Source organism: Suricata suricatta, chromosome 13 (genome assembly GCF_006229205.1).
Source record: "Suricata suricatta isolate VVHF042 chromosome 13, meerkat_22Aug2017_6uvM2_HiC, whole genome shotgun sequence".
Lineage (NCBI taxonomy): Eukaryota > Metazoa > Chordata > Mammalia > Carnivora > Herpestidae > Suricata > Suricata suricatta.
The window spans coordinates 4347770-4366012 of NC_043712.1; the positions used below are offsets into that span (position 1 = coordinate 4347770).

The 18243-nt window shown below is 61.2% G+C and overlaps 1 protein-coding gene across 3 annotated transcripts in view; it reads left to right on the forward strand.

The window, feature by feature from the left end:
- RAPGEF1 (Rap guanine nucleotide exchange factor 1) overlaps positions 1 to 16014 on the forward strand; it is a 107756-nt gene extending 91742 nt beyond the window's left edge. For all 3 annotated transcript variants that reach the window (XM_029920919.1, XM_029920918.1, XM_029920920.1), the window contains 13 exons: positions 699 to 784; positions 3249 to 3360; positions 4825 to 4900; positions 7287 to 7371; positions 8850 to 8942; positions 9756 to 9941; positions 10531 to 10615; positions 10727 to 10821; positions 11969 to 12047; positions 12124 to 12225; positions 13042 to 13139; positions 14036 to 14164; positions 14300 to 16014. In XM_029920919.1, coding sequence (XP_029776779.1) covers positions 699 to 784; positions 3249 to 3360; positions 4825 to 4900; positions 7287 to 7371; positions 8850 to 8942; positions 9756 to 9941; positions 10531 to 10615; positions 10727 to 10821; positions 11969 to 12047; positions 12124 to 12225; positions 13042 to 13139; positions 14036 to 14164; positions 14300 to 14450 — 1377 coding nt within the window. In that variant the 3' untranslated portion in view covers positions 14451 to 16014. The remainder of the gene's footprint in view (positions 1 to 698; positions 785 to 3248; positions 3361 to 4824; positions 4901 to 7286; positions 7372 to 8849; positions 8943 to 9755; positions 9942 to 10530; positions 10616 to 10726; positions 10822 to 11968; positions 12048 to 12123; positions 12226 to 13041; positions 13140 to 14035; positions 14165 to 14299) is intronic.
- Positions 16015 to 18243: the final 2229 nt, after the last annotated feature.

An 18243-nucleotide genomic window follows, 5' to 3' on the forward strand; every position in this document is an offset into this window, starting at 1 on the left:
CCACGGTGGCAGAGCAGGGACGCCACACAGCCGTGTTGTCACTGAGCGGGGTGGGCCCGGGCTGCTAGAGGGGGAAGGCTGGGTCTCGTGCCATCAAGTGGCCAGAGCCCTTGGAGCCAGAGCTGGGAGGCGGCTGTGCGTGGCGGTCCTGACACTGAACTAGGAAGTCAGCGGGGCTTTGCGGCACCCTGGCAGGCACGGTGGTCAAGGTCTTGGGTTTTGGAGGCAGACGGTGCTGGGGTTGAGTCCAGGCTGCAGCCATCTAGCTTGTATGGTCTTGGACAGAGCCTCCCACCTGCATCTGTGTGTGTGAGGAGGCGCGGTGGCGGCGGCGGCGGCTGGATGGGGTCCGGGAGGGGTCAGTGAGAGCGGGCGCAGGGAGCCCCCGGCACAGCGCCTGACTGAGCTCGGCCGAGCAGCGGCCACCGCAGGTCCTTCCTTCCAGAAGGTGTGTGGGATGGCAGCTGACAGAGGTCATAAGTAGGGGCCCCTTTCACTGTCCCCAAAGGCAAGATGCTGGTGTTAGGAGGGCCTTGCACTTCTCCCGTGAGTGACCACGTTCACGGCTCCCTTGTTCGCATCTCGCATTGCTCCGGAGGAACTCGGCTCAGAAGCTGCTTGCAGGCAGGAGCGCCGGGAAGCAGGTGCTCCCAGCGCGGGGCACCCGTCACAACCCCCGTGCTGACTTCTCTTTTCAGGAATCACCAGCTACGAAAGACGGACACCCCCGAGACCCCTCGTCGGGCAGCGGCGCACCTGGGAAGGAGAGCAGAGATGGTGAAAGGTAGGACGTGACGGGGTGAGCAGGGGCCCTGGGAGCAGGCAGCCGCTCCGGGAGAGCTGCCCGCACCCGCCGGCACACAGGCCTCCGGGGCTTTATGTTTGCGTCCTTTCCCTCTCAGAGTTACACACGCGCGGGGCGGAAAACGTGGCAAGTGCAGCAACGTGCAAGGAAACCAGAAAAATCCGTGATGATCCCCCCCTTACAGGCTCCATTCGGGCAGTCGGTCTGCCATGGTTCCCTGATGATGTGCTCACGTACTGTCCACTTTGCAAAACACCCATGGCAGCATTTCAGAATTTTCTTTCTCAGATCCCAGGCCAACGTTCCTTGGCCTCTTCCAAGCTCAAGTGCAAAAAGGGAGTGTAAAAGACACCCGCTTGCCAAACTTCATATTGTGAGTGTCTAAATGTGTGTACATTCTGTTGTTAAGCCGTTTGAAACTAAGTTACAGATGTGACGCTCAGGCTCTAAATACTTCCCGGTGCCTCCCGAAATATTTTAAAAGCCTCCCCAATTACAGTCCCATTGTCAGCAAGACCTAAGAAAAGTGCACATAAATCGCCTCATATCATCCGATATGTTAGCCACCTTCCACCTCCCCAGTTGTCCCCAGAACCACCTGTCTAGCTTATTTTTTTGGAACCAAATCAGTTGGGACTCGTTGCATTTAGTTGTGTGCCTTTATTTATTTTTTTAAATGAGCATGAGGGTGAGAGGGGCAGAGAGAGATGGAGACACAGAATCCGAAGCAGGCTCCAGGCTGCGAGAGCGATACGGGGCTCAAACCCACAAACCATGAGATCTGATGACCTGAGCCAAAGTCGGTCACTTAACCGACTGAGCCACCCAAGCGCCCCATGTGTCATTAACCTTTTGTAACGTTTTTCAGCATTTGCCCAAGTCTGACCTGACCAGGTTTAGAGTCTCATAGTTGGCTTCCACACGGGTGGGACCTGCAGACCCACTCTGGCTCTGCCATCGGTCACTGCGTGGGGATGCTGCCTTCTCCGTGAAATGTTCCTCAGGGTCAAGGCTTTCCTCCGTCCACAGCCAAGATTCAGCTAGCCCTGAGGTCGTGGACACCGAACTAAGCAATACCCGCTTGCAGGCCTAGGCTTAAATGGTTGAAGAGGTACTAAAATAGCAAGACACAGGGGAAAAATTAGGAAGCATTCGACAGAGGCCCGCTGAAGAGGGCTGCCCGCCCCGCCTGCTCTGGGCCACTCTTCAGTGCCGTCCACGCGGACAGGGTCTGCCTGGTCCATCTGCCTCAGCTAAGAGCTCCCTGTGTACAACGCAAGGGATGATGGGCTTTCTAGTGTAACACCTAGTAGCTGACAGTGTCCATGCCAAGCAGCAAGGACTTGTGGGCTCGGCCTCCGGCTGCCCTGAACCCCAGGGCTCCATGTTTCAGAGTCGCCGATGGGCCATGTCAGAACAGAAGGACGGGCACGTTGACCACTTAGAAGCAATTCCAGAAACGTTCTCCTCCATCCACAAAGGCCAGACTGCAGAATGGACCCTGAAGGGACATGAAGCAGATGGTTCTTCCCACGCTGTGGGTCATTTTGCTCTGGGCCCTCCACATCGTACTGAAGGCACAAATTTTTATGTCCCCGATACTTAGGGTTAAAAATGTGGCCTGTGATCAACCACAAGGCCAGCCTGTGCCTCACAGGATCCATGGTGGAAATCGTCAGAATAAAACAGGAATGGGGAGGGTGCTGGGGGAAGCGTGGTGCCCACAGACCCGGCGTCTGTCTGCTCCTGGAATGCCCCCTCGTGCTCCCACACCCCTCCTCTGCCGGCGGTTCTCGCCTGCTCCCCCTTCACCAGCAAACTCCTGCTCAGAGCTTCTGGCCTCAGCCTGTGCCCTGCCGCAGGGCCTGCTGCCGTGTAGCCTGGGCTGCATCCTGCTCGCCCTAACGTCTTCCTCTCCCGCCAAGCCCAGCGCCCCAAGGACAAGAGCCAGTCTGCCCGGCTTGCGCTCTCCTCAGTCCCACGGAAGGGTGGCCCTGGGAAAAAACTTGAGGAATGGCATCAACAGCCCTGTGAACTTTCTCTCCCAAGCTGCTCACCTTTTTGCAGTTTCTGTCCTTGAATACCGACTGTGTAGATGGTGGCCTTGACAAAGAGTGACTGACCCCATCCAGTATTTAAACGGCCCAGGGGAACCTTCTTGATCACCTTCTTAATCGTATCCATTTACAGATGGAGCAGAGAGCAGGAAATGTCCCAAGGTCACAGAGCTCATGAGTAGTGGTGCTGGACGTCCCCCACTGGGCCCCTGTGCCGGGCGTGGGGAGGGGTGGGCTTCCATGTTGGAGACGCAGTCCCAGGAGGGCTGTTCAGGGGAGGTCCTGACTCCTAGTCCTCACGCCCTGGCCGCACCGCCTCACGCCCCTGGGGCCCTGGACGCCGGGGCCTGTTGGACGCTTGCAACACAAACCACTTCTCCCTCCAGGGCCCCGAGGTCACCAGATGCTTCGGAGTTGGCCCAGTCGGAGGAGGAAGTTGACGAGCTGTCCCTCATCGACCATAATGAAATTATGGCAAGGCTGACTCTCAAGCAGGAGGTGAGGACAGGCCTTACGTGTGCGTCTGGTCCACGGAGGAATGAGAGGGCTCTGAGGAGAATGACCCAAGTGAGGCACCGACACCCCACACTTGGGAGGCCCTGTACACAGCCTTTGTCCTGACCCCGGGCCTGGGCAAATGGATGGACTCCTAGAGAAAGTGCAGTGTCGCCTCTGTGGCACTTATAGAGAGTAATCTTGGGCAGGCCATGTGACCTCTGTCAATCCCAGAAGACAGGAGTCCGGAGGGGATGGTAAGGGTGAAATCCACGGAGGGTGTGCAGCACAGAGCGTGAGCGTGGAGAGCCCTCATCGGCATCAGCTGCCCACACGGTATTACTGGCCGGAATAACCCGCGCTGGTGTCTGTGGGAGACGCGGGCGGGTTGAGAGGTCCCAGGCCTGGCCACTGCAGCTGCCTCCGTCCTGTGCCTTGTCAGGACGGCGGTTCTGGAAGCCCAGGGACAGTTTTGTCGAGTAGCCGTGACCCAGCCCTGGGGAGGGGACTTTTCTGGGCTCCAGCTCCATGGGCCCACACAGAAGCACAGACATGCAGTGGGTATACTGCAGCGGGCTGGGCTGCAGAGTGTAACAGGGAAGGCAAGGCTGGTGGGGACCCTGGGGCAGGTGGCTGCTCTGCAGAAGTGGTGTTTTGTGACCCTTCCCAGAAAATTCAGAAAAATCGAGTCGGGGGCGTGTCTGCCCCCCCTTAGCTGGAAACACGCTGCGCTCTCAGGACTCGGGTCTAGGCCTGAAAGCGCGCCTGAGCCGTCAGGCCGGGGGCCCACGGGGGCTGCCGGAGTGCGTGTCCTCAGGGTCGGGGCAGGGGTGCCGGCTCTCAGGCTCGCCTGCTGCCAGCTCTCTTTGGCTCCAGGCAAGTAATGGGCTAATGCCTCTACCCACATGAAAGGCTTGTCCCTTAATTGGTAGATGCAGCCGGTGTCCTACAAGCAACATCAGGCATAAGAGAGCATCTTTGTGACGCTTTCAGGCGCCTGCGAGGGCTCCCTGTGGAGGGACTTGACTCCTCCCACCTGGGGAAATGGTAGCGCAGGGCGGCTGGCTCCGGTTGCGGGAAGGAGCGAACCCACAGGAGCCCCAAGGGCCCTGCAGCCTGGCCTGCCTCCCCGTGGGGTCCCGCCCTTCCCAGCGAGAGCGCTGCCCTCCCCACTTCTGGGACCCCGGGGTTGGTGAGGAGGAAGAGACCCAATAGTACCATCATCCCCCCACCCCACGGTGACCCGGAGCAGTGAGCCCTGGTGTCCGGGTGGCTCCCAGAGGGGCTGCGGTCTGTCCTGCCCGGCGAGCGTGGAGAGCTGGGCGGACCACGTGGGCACACTGCTCCCGGGCGGCAGAGGGCGGAGGGAAGGGGGCCCTGGAGTCTCCACGGTGCGGGGACTTGGCCGTCTCGTCCCTCCCTCAGAGGCCGAGTTCTGCACGCCCTGCGCTGCCCTTGTCATTTCAGGGTGACGACGGGCCGGACGTCCGCGGCGGGTCCGGAGACATCCTGCTGGTGCACGCCACTGAGACCGACAGGAAAGGTGCGCCGGCCTTTGTGTCACGGCCCTCGGGTCACCGTGAGGACAGCCCGCCCTGGGGGGCGGGCCTGGGCCCCCTGCTTCCCAGCCCTGTCGGGGTGTGTCCTTCACTGGTGAGGAGTAGCGATGACCCCAAGGGTCCCCAGGGTCGGCGGAGGGGGACCTTCGAGTGCAGAGCTCGGCACCCAGTGGGCGCTCCCCCCTCAGTCCCTTGAATAACCACACGTTCAACCACGTTAACATCCTGGCAACACGTGGGTAGCTTTTTCTGCTTTTCCTGATGTTTGACCCCCCCACGTTATTCCAGACCACTGGGCAGGCTTCTCTCGTGGGGTTCCTGGCACGTGTTCTGGGAGCCTCGGGCCCAGAGTGGTGGCGGCACCGTCACAGGCGGGGGTTCCGACCCTCCACTCGCGGCCACCCTGGTCAGTGTCCTGACCCCACTGGCAAGGCCGGAGAAGCCGGGCACCCGGTGTTGGATGGACGCCGTGCTGGCCCCAGAGCTGTCATGCCCGAGTCCCGGCAGGGAGAGGAGGAGGAGGGCGGTGAGGAAGGCACCACGACCTTGGCCTCAGTCAGGACAGGGCCAGGCATCTGGTTTTCTGTTGACATCTTTGAAAATTAGTGAAAAGGTGACGTGACAGCAGGATTGAAGTCAGTCGTGGGAAGGAAACCTTACACCACCCATCCTAGTAGTGTAAATGGCTGTGTCTCTGTTTTTATAGTAGGTTTCCCAAAATAATGTTACACAGAATGATTCTGGGAATTTCTAAGTTATGAAAATAGTACAGAAATGTTCATGTTGCAGAGAATTTGAAAAACAGAGAAAAAGAAGAAAGGACTCCAACAAATTGACCATAGCCACAGTGTTGCCTTTTGAGCTTTCTTCATCCCCAGTTTCTTTAGACTAGGGCAGAGCCTGGTCCTGGAGACCGAGTTCAAATCCAGGCACAGCCCTCCCCCCGCCTTCCCCTGCCCGGCCTCAGCTCCCCCGGCTGCTTGAAGAGCTCAGTGGTGGCGCGGGGACAGGGAGGTGCACGGAGCCCCCCGGGCCAGCACGGCAGAGGCCGGCACTCGGGGAGCAGGGCTCACCGTGCTGCGCTTGCTCCGCTTGGCTGCGGCTGGCCGCCCTCCGCTGGGCCAAGAGCAGCAGTTCTCATTTTCCTCCAAAAGGGCTGGAGTGGGAGCTGGCTCCCATCCTCGGCTTGGAGTGGTGGGCTGTGCTCCCAGGCAGGCGTGGCGCAGTGCTCCCTCACAGGCACACTGATGCCCCACAGGCGTGGCCAGCTGCAGCCCGGGCCAGAGGGAGCCCCGAGGGCAGGGCAGGCCAGGCTGGAGCCTCCCAGCCTTCGGGCTGTCCCCAGGGAAGGAGGCGCTGCTGCCGCCGGGGGCCTCCCCTGGATCCTCCCCTGGATCTCATTCAAGGAGACCCGGAAGCTGCGGGGAAACAAAGACCTTGGTCCATGGGATGGATTGGGGGGGGCAGAGGCTTCGGAAGCAGACGTTGGTTTCCTTGCCCCCGCCTCTTTGAACAAAGCCCAGGGTAGCGGTGAGCCGGTGAGGGGAGGGGTCCAGGGAGGAGGGGCTGGAGCGCGGAGCCGTTGGGCCACCCTGTGCGTTTCCAGCCTGTGAGCCATCCTCACACCAGCCAGCCCCACCCCTCTGCTGGTCCTCTAGATTCTTCCACCTGGTGGGCTGGGGGCCGAATGAGAGAAGGTAGAGAAGGGGGTCTATGTCCAGAGATGACCTTGCGTTTAAACTAGGTGTGTTTGTCATGCTCGACCTCGCCGTGAGAGCACACATTTTGGGGCCCAGTCAGGACCCCGACCTTAGCTCGGGCCCAGAGCTAACTGAGGTTCAGAGCCTGGCCAGACCGTTTGTGACGGGGAGTGTCCTGCATTTATAACATTCCAGTTTGTCTTCTGTGTCAGAGACTGCGTCACCACAAGCAGAACAGGGCCTGGTGTAATTCTGGAAAGGTTGGGAATCCCCAGCCAGAGCCAGCCCCTCCGCAGGGCAGGGGAGTGAGGGCTGGCAGCTGCGGGTCCGGGTCCCGCCCGACTGCCGGGCCAGGCTTCTCCCAGTTGGCCTTCCCTGTCCCTGTGTGTTCCCACAGCGCGCCAGGCTGTGCCCCTTCAGCCTTGTCCTTGGTCTCTCGGTACATGAATCTTTGCTCCTGGACGCCGCCCCCCACAGTGTCACCTGTGACTTAGCTCCAAAGTGCCGCTGCTGAGTTGGGGTTATTTTCTCTCTGCCCGGGATGCGGCCGGGCCTGAGGACGGCCAAGCAGCCCTCAGTGTGTCGTCGGGGCGGCCGATACGTGCGGCAGGCACACTGCCGTCCCCGTCCCTGCCGCTGCTGGCATCACTCCTCAGCCGTTCCCCTGCAGATTTGGTGCTGTACTGCGAGGCCTTCCTGACCACCTACAGGACCTTCATCACCCCGGAGGCACTCATCAAGAAGCTGCAGTACCGATATCCTTTCCCGGGGCCTCGGGCCGGGCCTGCTCTCCGAGCCTCCGTCCTCGCCCAGGGGCTGGGCTGGCATCCGGGGGTTGTGGGCGTGCCGCCTGACTGCAGTCATGCTCACCATGGAGTCCTGAAAGGGGTTTGGAATTGGCACTCCCTGGAGGGCAGGAGCGCCCACGCCCCCCAAAAAGACCCAGGTCAGTGACACCTGCAGCTTCTGAGCTGCGCCCCAGGGCGTGGAGGTGACAGGCATCACGTGTGCGACCTCAGGAGTAGGCATGGCCGCTCTGCCTGGTGGCAGACCCAGCAGTGGACAGAAACGCCACGTCCAGGCAGAATTGGCTCCCGCCCCTCAGCCGCGTCTGCCCTAAAGGGCTTACCCCTTCAAGGGTCGCCCTGTGCAGTGGCAGTTGAGGAGGGCCCGTGGTCCGGGACCCGCTGTCATGGCCTTTCTCTCAAACCTGCTCTTCTGAAAGGCCGGCCAGCTCCGGGTTCCCCGCTCCTTGGCCACCTCTCCATGTCACAGCCCACGACTGCCATCTGCTGGACCAGCCTTAGGGCAGGAAGTCCTGACTTGTCCCAGCGGTCTGCCCATCTTTTCCTGTATGCCCTGAGGCTGACCCCGACCCAGCCTCCTGTCTCCTGCAGACCTCTGTCCCTCCGTTCACTGTCCCCGCTCCCCTGCACTAGCGCACCTGGTCCCCCAAGACAGACGTGGACAGTCTGCATTCACTTGCTCACAGGCATGGCTCAGCAAGTGGCAGTAACACACTTGAGAACTTTCTAGTGCCGGGCAGGTGCTCTCTCGGCCCGCGCCGGGCAGGCGCTCCGCTCTGACCCCGCTTGCTGTGTTACTGCCGTGTTGCGGACGGTGCCGTTGTATCACTGCCTGTCCTGTGACCACAGAAATAGGCCCGGAGAAGGCAGATGGCCCGTGCAGCTGGTTGGTGGAGAGTGGCCACCGAGATACCCCCAAGCTCGGGCTCCCAGCACTTGCCCTGCTCAGCTGCTTCAGGCGTCGATGAGCAGCCTCAGATCCTGTCCCCAGCCGGCTGGTGTGCCCTTGCTCCGGGCTCTGGGGACAGTCCTTGGTGTGTCCTCACCCCTCTGGTGAGGGGTGGTCAGGAGGGCCTCGGGGGGAGGGGCCTCTGGCTCTGGAGAGACGGGTAGGGAGGGAACCCAGGCAAGTGCGGAGGACGCCCCTCTGGGCCGTGCCCCTTCCCTGGAGACCGGGGGGCTTTAGGGCACGTGGATTTTGACCACCTTTTTCCAGCTGAGTCCCAGCGAGGTGGCCTGCGGCGGTTCAGGGGGTCCCGAGGGAAGGTTCCGTGGGGACCGACAGAGGGGTGGGGCCTCAGGAAGCAGGGGAGCGGCTCCCAGGCGAGCATGCCTCACCCACAGGGCTCCTGGGAGCAGGCAGCCCTCCCCTCCCACCACCCCACCCCTGCCTATGTGAGAATGCCTCTCTTTAACCCGCACTCCACGTACGAGAAGTTCTCTCCCTTCGCGGACACGTTCAAGAAGCGCGTCAGCAAGAACACGTTCTTCGTGCTGGTGCGGGTGGTGGATGAACTCTGGTGAGTGTCTGCCCGTGAGGTGCCAGGGAGGCAGGTGCGGAGCCCTTGGGCATCCCTGGGTTCCCCCACTCCTCCACCAGGGCCCCAGGCTTCCCTGCAGAGAAGGGGCCATCCATTCCACCAGCTTCTCCATAAGAGAGAAGTTCCTGCCCACTTTAACGAGACCCCTGGGGAGAATGACCCTCCCACCCAGGCCCGCCACACACACATATAGGCCTGACCTGTGGCAGCTGTTCCCTCAGCCACCACCTGTCTGCCCTCCTCGGCCCCCTCCATGCCCCCCCACCCCGACTTGGCACTCGCCAGCACCATTCACTGAACAAGTACACATCTGGCGGCCCCTTTCCTCAGTCTGGAGAACCATGGGGAGGAAGCGGGGGGGGGGGGGGGGGGGGGGGGGGGGGGGGGGCGTGCCCTCAGGGCGGCCTTGGTCCGTAACTGCATAGCCTCGCGCCCCACCCCCCACCGTGCTCAGAAAGTGCCGTGCAGAGGAGGTCAGGAGCGTCCTACAGGCGGCTGGGCTGAGGGGCTAGGACTGCTCAGGGACTGTCACTGGGGTGGGACCGGGAGCTTCCTCTGGGGCGGGATTCACACACGAATGTTTCTGTAGCCCAGGCACTTAACTTGGGCCTGGTGCTGGGCACGGCCGCTGTGTGTCACCCGTGGGACCGTCCCCCGTGCTGCTGGTCGCTGCCACGTGACCCTTGGGGTTTGCGAGGTGGATCTGGGCCCAGCAGCAGCAGCAGCAGCAGCAGCAGCAGCCCCTCCCTGTACTGGGTCCCTGCTCCTCACCCTGCGGCCTTGGCCCCCCAGCCTAGTGGAGCTGACGGAAGAGATCTTGAAGCTGCTGATGGAACTGGTCTTCCGCTTGGTGTGCGGCGGGGAGCTCAGCCTGGCCCGCGTGCTCCGGAAGAACATCCTGGACAAGGTGGACCAGAAGAAGCTGCTCAGGTGTGCCAACTCCGACCAGCCCCTGGCCGCCAGGGGGGTGGCCGCCAGGTGAGTGTCCAGCGTGGCGTCTGCAGCTCGCTCCCTCCGCCGGCAGCTGCACCCGCTAGCAGCCAGCCCAGTCCCACGGCCCCCGTCCTGGCTCGGGGACCCTGCCCTGAGGTTAGCCTCTTCCCAGAGTCATGTGTGACCGGTCCCCTTTTTACCAGTAAGCTAGGAGCCAGGACAAAGTGGGGGGGCCCTACAGGGACAGGGGACAGGCGAATGCATTTCAGGCTGAGGTTAGCTCTGGTCTCCCCAGCACTAACCTGGCAGCTGCCGCCCCTTTCCCCCACCGCCCCGAACATTCCGGAGAACCTGTGTGTATCTCCGGGCTGTAGCATGTCCCATGCCCCAGCCACACGTTTGTCGATGTGTCACTTCTTGTCATCGTTTCGGCCTTCAGCCCTGAGGCGCCATCTCTGCTCCCACTGGACCCCTGGTGCCTGGCCCGAGTGCAGGGTGGCCCCGTCCCACCGCCAGTCAACTCTGAGGCAAGGCTTGGGGTCTGCTCCCTCTGGCCCTGGCCCTGAGGCCACAGGGGTGCCCCCGGCTCCTACTGTCCCATCCCAACCACTCATCTCGCGCCTCTGCCTTCTAGGCCGGGGACGCTGCATGACTTCCACAGCCACGAGATAGCCGAGCAGCTGACTCTGCTGGACGCCGAGCTCTTTTATAAAATAGAGGTACGGCGCCGGGCCAGGCGCGGCGCTACTGCTGGTCCCTAAACAGGAGAGACCGCCCATCGTGGGGAAGCCAGAGGGCTCCTCTCCCATCCCGTCTACTTCCTTTTTCAGATTCCTGAGGTTTTGCTTTGGGCAAAAGAGCAGAACGAGGAGAAGAGCCCCAACTTGACCCAGTTCACGGAGCATTTCAACAACATGTCCTACTGGTAAGATGGGGCTGCAGTGTGGTGCCCCCGTTCTCTGTGGCAGGGCCTCTGAACGGGTTCCCATGGGTGCGGGGAGGTGCTCCCTTCATCCCTCCCAGCTCCCGCCCAGGCCCCGGGCATTCACTGGGAACTGCAGGCAGAGAGCAAGGGCAGGGACGGGCCAGGGCCAATCTGGCATGGTGGAAGGGGCCACCTGGAGGCTGAGACGGGGGCGTGCTGGGATCGATTAGTAATGTCTGCCATGGGAGCGGGGCGGGGTTCCTGTGTTCCTTCCTGCACTGATCACCGCCAGTCCCCCAGCTGCCAGGCGGCCTCTGTCTGAAAGAGAGCAGCTACAGAGGGTGTTGTTAATACTTTAATTTAGCCCTGAATTCTTAGAACAGAACGAAGCCCAAAGGTGTGTTTACACTGTAATATGTAACAGCTGTTCTAGATGTGACTCCAAGCTGCCCACAGCCTCTCTGCATCAGGTGGAGGATGGTCAGAGTGTGGCGGCCACGCTGCCCTGCACTGCTGCCCTGCACCGACAGAGCATCCAGTTTTAGAGGCTCTGGGGACTGCTTTTCTCCCCATCACAGGAGGCGCCCCACCCCTCAGCTCCGTGAGCTCAACATGGCGGCTTGTAGGGCCGACGGAAGCTGCCCACGGCCCCCTGCTGGGCACACCCCTCGGGGTTCCACGGTCCTCAGGGTGTGCTCAGGGTAGGCGCCCTGTAACGGGGCCAAAGACCAAGCGAAGGTGGCTCTTCCTGGGGTGACTGGCAGTGGCCCCTGGGGAACCCCAGAGGCCTTGAGGCTGTGGTGACGTCCTCCCACCAGGCTGGTCTTCTGCTTGCTGCCGAGGTTCTCGAGGTGGCTCTTCCCCCACACGCGAGTCCGGAGGCCATGTGAGGAGCACTCCCAGCCCCCGAGGTGCCGTGGCCCATGCTCAGCAGGAACTTTCTGATGCTCTAGAGCCTTTATGCGCTTGCACGGCTGGAGGGCCCCGTCATGGTGTGCAGCCTCCTGCCTGTCCCTGCGGTGCCATGAGCTCCTTGAGAGCAGAGACGGGGCCTGGGCTTGGCAGGTGTCCTCATCCATCGCCACCAGGGCCACCTAGGGGTGTGGAAGGAGACTGGTCAGTTCAGCAGTCTCTTTGGTTCATGCAGGGTCCGCTCCATAATCATGTTACAAGAAAAAGCCCAGGACAGGGAGAGGCTGCTCTTGAAGTTCATCAAGATCATGAAGGTAACCGCGGGCGCCCCGCCCAGAGTCCGCTCCTCTGGGCTCCAGGCCCGCCTCACGGCCTCCCCTCCCTCCGCAGCACCTACGGAAGCTGAACAACTTTAACTCCTACCTGGCCATCCTCTCGGCCCTGGACTCGGCTCCCATCCGCAGGCTAGAGTGGCAGAAGCAGACCTCGGAGGTGAGGGGCTGGGGTCTCTCTGCCTGGCCCCTGGCGAGCCAGCTGTGGCGGCAGGTGTCTGCTCTGCCCCCCACCATCACCTGGGTTTTCTGGGGCTCAGCTCGGATCTTCACGGTTGGTGCTGGGGTTGTCCCTTCACAGTGTCCTGCCACCTGGGTCCCAGCTTCACCTGCTGCTTCTGCCCGTGCTTCTGGAGGGGCCGCACTGGTCGCTGTGGACAGGCTGGACATAGTGGATGGTTTCTTTAGGGCAGGTGCCCCAGGGGAAAGGTGGGGAGGCCCCCTGAGGAGACCCAAGCAGGACGAGTTTCCTAGGAAGAAGGGCCTCCCCGTCAGAGGAGACAGGAGGGCACACCCAGGGAGTTTGGCACCTTCAAGAAGCAGGACAGAGGCCAGCATGGCCCTGTCACTAGGGAGGGGACCTGCTCTGGACCAGGAGGGCCTTGTGGGGAGGAGTCTGGCAAGGAACTGGACCTTTATCCTTGTATGAAGAGATTCCTTGAGAAGAGAGGCACAGCCCCTAGGGGCTGGGTGTCAGCTGGGCCACTCAGGGGTCGTCTCAAAGGGTGACACAAAGGGAGAGTTGTAGCCCAGCGTTGTGTTGTATGAAGTGTGGTACGGGCACAGCAGCCGCTCCAGGAACAAGTAGGAGGTCCTGAGGAGGGAAACGTCGGGGGGAGGAGACAACCCCCCTCCCCCACACCGCATGCAGGAAGGGCAGCGGCAGGCCCGGGCAGGACACGGGTCAGGGTCAGGGTGTGCCTCAGGAGCCCACTTGTGTGAGCCCCCGCCCTCACACACCGCCCCTCCTGCGCAGGGCCTGGCCGAGTACTGCACGCTGATCGACAGCTCGTCCTCCTTCCGTGCCTACCGGGCCGCCCTCTCCGAGGTGGAGCCCCCCTGCATCCCGTACCTGTGAGTAGAGCCCCTCCCTTTAAGGTTTCCTCCCAGACGGTTCTACTTCTGACTTTAAAACTGGGGGCGCCCATGGGGCTCAGGTCATGATCTCACGGCCTGTGAGTTCGAGGCGTCCTCGTCAGGCTCTGTGCTGACCGCTCAGAACCTGGAGCCTGTTTCAGATTCTCCCTCTCTCTCTGCTCCTCCCTCACTCTTGCCCTTCCTCCCTCTCAAAAAATATTTTATACATTTAAAAAGTTTTTAATAAGTAAAACATGCTCCTTGTTATACAATTAAAGAGGAAGGAAGGGCCCAGCTCTCCCATCTCCCCGGCCAGCACGGTGACTTCCGGCTGCCCGGCTCTGTATAAAGGGGCTCAGAGAGGGCTTCCCCAGGTGTGAGCACGGACTAAACGGGGCTCTGGGGGAAAGGCCTCCTCTGGGCACCCACGTAAGGAAACCTGCCCAGCTGGGAGTCCTCCCACTGTTTCCTTGTTAGCAGAGCCCGTAATAAGCTGGTGGCCCTTGGGAAGCTCCGAGAGAGGGGAGGAAGGCGCAGCGGGTCGCGGGCTGCCTCCAGGGCCTTCCCCGCCCGCCGCCATGCTTTCCCGCCAGGGTGGCCACTGGGCCCTGTGAGGAGCGCCCTCTGTGCCCCATCGCTCTCCTAGAGGCTCCTCGTCCCTGGTGGTCAGAAGCGTGTTACCGCACCTGTTAACAGAGCCCAGCGCTCGGGGGGGGCGGGGGGAGGCCTGGAGGTCCTCTCTCTGGCACGTTTCTCCTGTACGTGTGCTAATTTGACAAGGCTCGTCCAGCACCCGCGCTGGCTTTCCCGGGACCCACGGGTTGTAGGTCAGGAATTCCCTCCCGCGGGGACAGCCGGGCGCAGGCCATGACCGGGCTTCTCCGGCCGCCCAGGGGCCTCATCCTGCAGGACCTCACCTTCGTCCACCTGGGCAACCCGGACTACATCGACGGGAAGGTGAACTTCTCCAAGCGCTGGCAGCAGTTCAACATCCTGGACAGCATGCGGCGCTTCCAGCAGGCGTGAGTGCCGCCGCCCGGCCCCGAGCAGGGTGGGGGGTCACGGAGATGGGTGCCCGCTGGTTCTCTGCACGTCACTAGAGGAGGTTCCGGGGAGGGGTCCCCATGCCGCCTCTGACTGGTGCCCACCACCCCCAGGCACTATGACATCCGGAGAAATGATGACATCATCAACTTCTTCAACGACTTCAGCGACCACCTCGCGGAGGAGGCCCTGTGGGAACTGTCTCTGAAGATCAAACCTCGGAACATAACGAGGAGGAAAACAGACCGGGAGGAGAAGACCTAGACGCCGCCGCCGGGAGCGAGCGAGGAGAACGCTGCTCGAGGGCGGCCCCGACGGCAGCTCCGGGACCCGGAGGGACTTTGGACCTGGCCCCCAGCGGGCTGCACTCGGCCCGAGGCTGGGCGGGCACGGACGCCAGGCCCACAGCGGAGCTGGCAGGCAGGTCTCGTTGCTGATTTGTGAGCCCGTGGTTTGGTTTTGGTTTCTGCTTTCACTTCTGTATCCCCCTCCCCCTGCCGCCTGGGAGCCCCAGGAACTCTCTACCCCTCCCTGGGTCCTAGGGTCCCGGAGCTGTTGAAATGACACACGAGTGAGGACCCTGGGGTGGGGGGCAGCGCTGGACTCCCAGTGACCTGGCGTGAGGGGATGGTGCGGTTGGGTGGACTGAAAGCAGAGAAGACCCGGGGAGGCCCCTTCCAGCAGCCCCAGAGCTGGCGCTCCCAGCACCGGCCCTCACAATGGTCCTCTGTCCGTCCCGTCCTCTCTCCTGTCACCTAGTCCTCTGAGGAGCTGGGTGAGTGGGTTTGGAGAGCGGAGGGGTGTTCCGTGCAGGGGAAGGCCTGCGGCCCCTCCGCTGTCGCTTGCTGTGTGCCTTAAACTCCATCTCCTGCCCCGTGGGCTTCCCTCCCACCTACCTCCATCTGGTGGGGCCAGGGTGCATCAAGACCTGGGAGGGACGGGTGTCCCTGAGCGGACAGGGGCCACACGGCCACAGCGGTGGCTGACGGGCCATGGCACCTACCCTGGGTGGCCCACCTCCTCCTCCGGGAGAACGTCTTCCCTGATGGAAACTGCTCTCGCTGCTGAGGTTGACAGTCCGTGGCAGGTTTGCAGGGAGGTCCTGCACACAGCGGGGCCATGCTCCGGGCTGCTGCCCCCACGTCCTGGTTTGCATGGCTGAGCGCTCCTGGACTTGGTCAAGCAACCGCCAGGATCTGACTTCTTAACCAGTCACTTTTGAGTCCTTCATGGGTTTTGAACGGTCTTCTCCGCTCTCATGTGTGGTCCTGTATGTAGAGGAGAGAACAGCTATGAAATGCCAGTGACGTCCCCATGGCCGCCATCTGGCGGCGACAGCTGAGGGTGGGCTTGCTTCCCACTCTGACCCTTCACTGCAGTCCTGGCCTCCCCCTGCCCAGCCCTGCCGATTGTGGTCTCTGCCTCACACACTGGTAAGGTGGGCGTCTGGGGTGCTGCCCTCCCCGCTCCTCCCGGAGCCCTGAGCAGTCGGGGCGACCCCGTGTGTGAGGACCACAGGGGCCATGTGTGTTTAACTTATTGGCCAACGGCTTCCCACCCGGCACCCCCTTGAGGCGCCCTCAGGGAGTTGCCAGCCCTGGGCTCGGACTTCTGTCCTGGGGACGAGAGTGGGGCTGGCGGAAGGGCAGGCACACGCCAGCCCGGAACGACCCCAGCCCTTCAGAAGCCCCTCCCCCCACGTTCCGTTGTAAGATACGCATCCGCCCCCACTAACCTGGCTGACCACGCCATCTTCCTGCAGACATTTCAAACCTGTAACTTTTATATGAAAGGAAAATAAACACAGATGAAAGCTGCGTCCCAGTGACCGAGCTGCCTCCTCCCAGACAGGGCTTCTGGCACATTCTGGGTGTGGTTCTGCATCCTGGTCTGGCTGCTGGGTGGTGTTGCAGGGTCGGCTAGAGGTCACCAGCCCTGGTCTGGAATTTTCCCTCCTAGGCCTTGTCTTCAGAAGTGGATTAATGCGCAAGCCCTATACTGCCCCCCTCAGACCCAGCATCCTGGAAAAACTCAGATTTCTAGAGTGGAATTCAGGGGGCACAGAGGCACCTAGAGCTATGTTTCAGTGTCCCTAAAGCACGTCTTTGAAGGTGCACCTTCTGCAAGATTCCCTCCGCCTGCCACGAACAGGCTTAGAAACCGTCGCATGAGTTCCAGTCTGTTCTGTCCGAGGTGGGCTAGGTCTCCACTGAAGGTGAGCCGCTGGACTTATTCCCAGCCTGCCTGTCATCCCCGTGTCCGAGAGAGCGAGTGAGCAGGGAGCTCCTGAGTCCTCCACTAGCCAACGAACCAAGAACCAGGCTGGTCTGGGCCCAGGACCCCCGCAGGTGGCTGGGAAGGGACAGGCCAGGTGCCGATGTGTGCACTGAGCCTGCCGACCAGGGCTGCAGGGCCTGGCTGCCCCCCCCCACCCCGGTGAAGCACCTGGGACCCTGCATGTCCAGCCCAGCAACTCAGGATCCTCAGACGACCTGAGGAGGACACTCCCAGCTGCCCCCACGCCCTGGTCGGACCTCAGATCCACCGGCAGGGAGGGCCGCTCTCCCAGGGGCGCGACGGCCTCGCGCTGCCCGCTCCGGTGGGGTGAGACGCAGGCCTTTCATGGTCGTTTAAAGCCTTGTTTGTTCGTCAGTTTGTTGCGTCCACCAGGGGACACTGTCGGGGAAGCCGGAGCGCAGGGCCCGCGTTGTTCTCGTCCTGTTTGCCGGGAACACCCAACAGGGGCCTCGCCCCAGGCTCGTCTCCGGTCCTGGTTCCGCAGCCGGCAGGGCGGGTGTCCCATCTTCCTCCTCCGAGGGTCCAGGAGGGCCCGGCGAGGTGGTCCCTGACGCAGTCCTGGCACGCTGCACCCCGTCATCACGTCCACACACCCGGGCCTGCGAACCCCTTGTTCAGTCCTCTCAACTAAAAATCCCCACAAGTGAACTATTAGAGCCGTGGTAAATGCCACAAAGAACCTGAGTCTGGTTTGAAATCCACTCACAGACATCAAGTCCAGACAGCTTAGCAGGTGATTCGTGCCGGACAAGCAGCTTCTGGCCCACATGCACACCCCAGGGACTGGAGGGGACACACTCCTCAGCTCGCTTTGAGCGGAATACAGCCCTGACATCAAGCCCAAGACAAGAGTCCAAAAAGAAATTACAGGCAAATACCTGCACAAAACTTGTAAAATAGTCTTAGCAACCCCACACCAACAGTGTGTAAAACTCTGCACACTCCTTCAGAGGCAAGGACGGAATGTCCGCTAGACACCTTGTCCAGGTCATCTGGCCACCTCCCCTTCCCAGCACCTTGCAGGCAGGGCCCCGAGAGCCCGTCACCGTGGGCGGGGCACAGCGTGTGACACCCTTAGACTCGAGGCGTGGAGAAGGCAGAGTTCCACGTGCAGGGAAACCAGACCGCGACCACCCCCATTAGACTTGACGTGAATAAAAACCAAACGTGCGCTCAGCTACTGAGATTTCAATGTCTGTAAATTCTCCCAGCACAGCCTCGCTGCTCCCGAATGAACCCCCCTCACAAAGGAAGAACACCGTGTAATCATCTCGGTCGTCAGAAGGGCCTTTGTTAGGAATGCAACACCCAGAACGGTTGTTTAAAACTCTTAGATAGAAATCAGAAACTTCCTTAATCTGATAAAAATTACCTTCCAAAATCCCATGTAGACGTTATACTTAATGTTGAAATATTCAGAGCGTCTCCTTTAAAACCAGAACAAGGTAAGGATCCTAGCATGTTGTCTACTCCTTGCTGCAATGGAGATCCTGGTCAACGCTGCAGGAAAAAGTAACTAGGAATTTACTAAGAAAATCTACCAGGCCGCCTGGCCGGCTCCAGCACTAGAGCACGCGACTCTTCATCTCAGGGTCGGGAGGTCAAGCCCCGCAACGGACACAGAGCCTACTTAAAAAAAAAAAAAAAAAAAGAATCCACCAAGGTAATTAGCTGTACAGTCAGGTGAAAAATTGAGTATGTTCCTACATAACAATCAACAATTTAAAAATTCTTACAAGGTCCCATTTATGCTAGTATC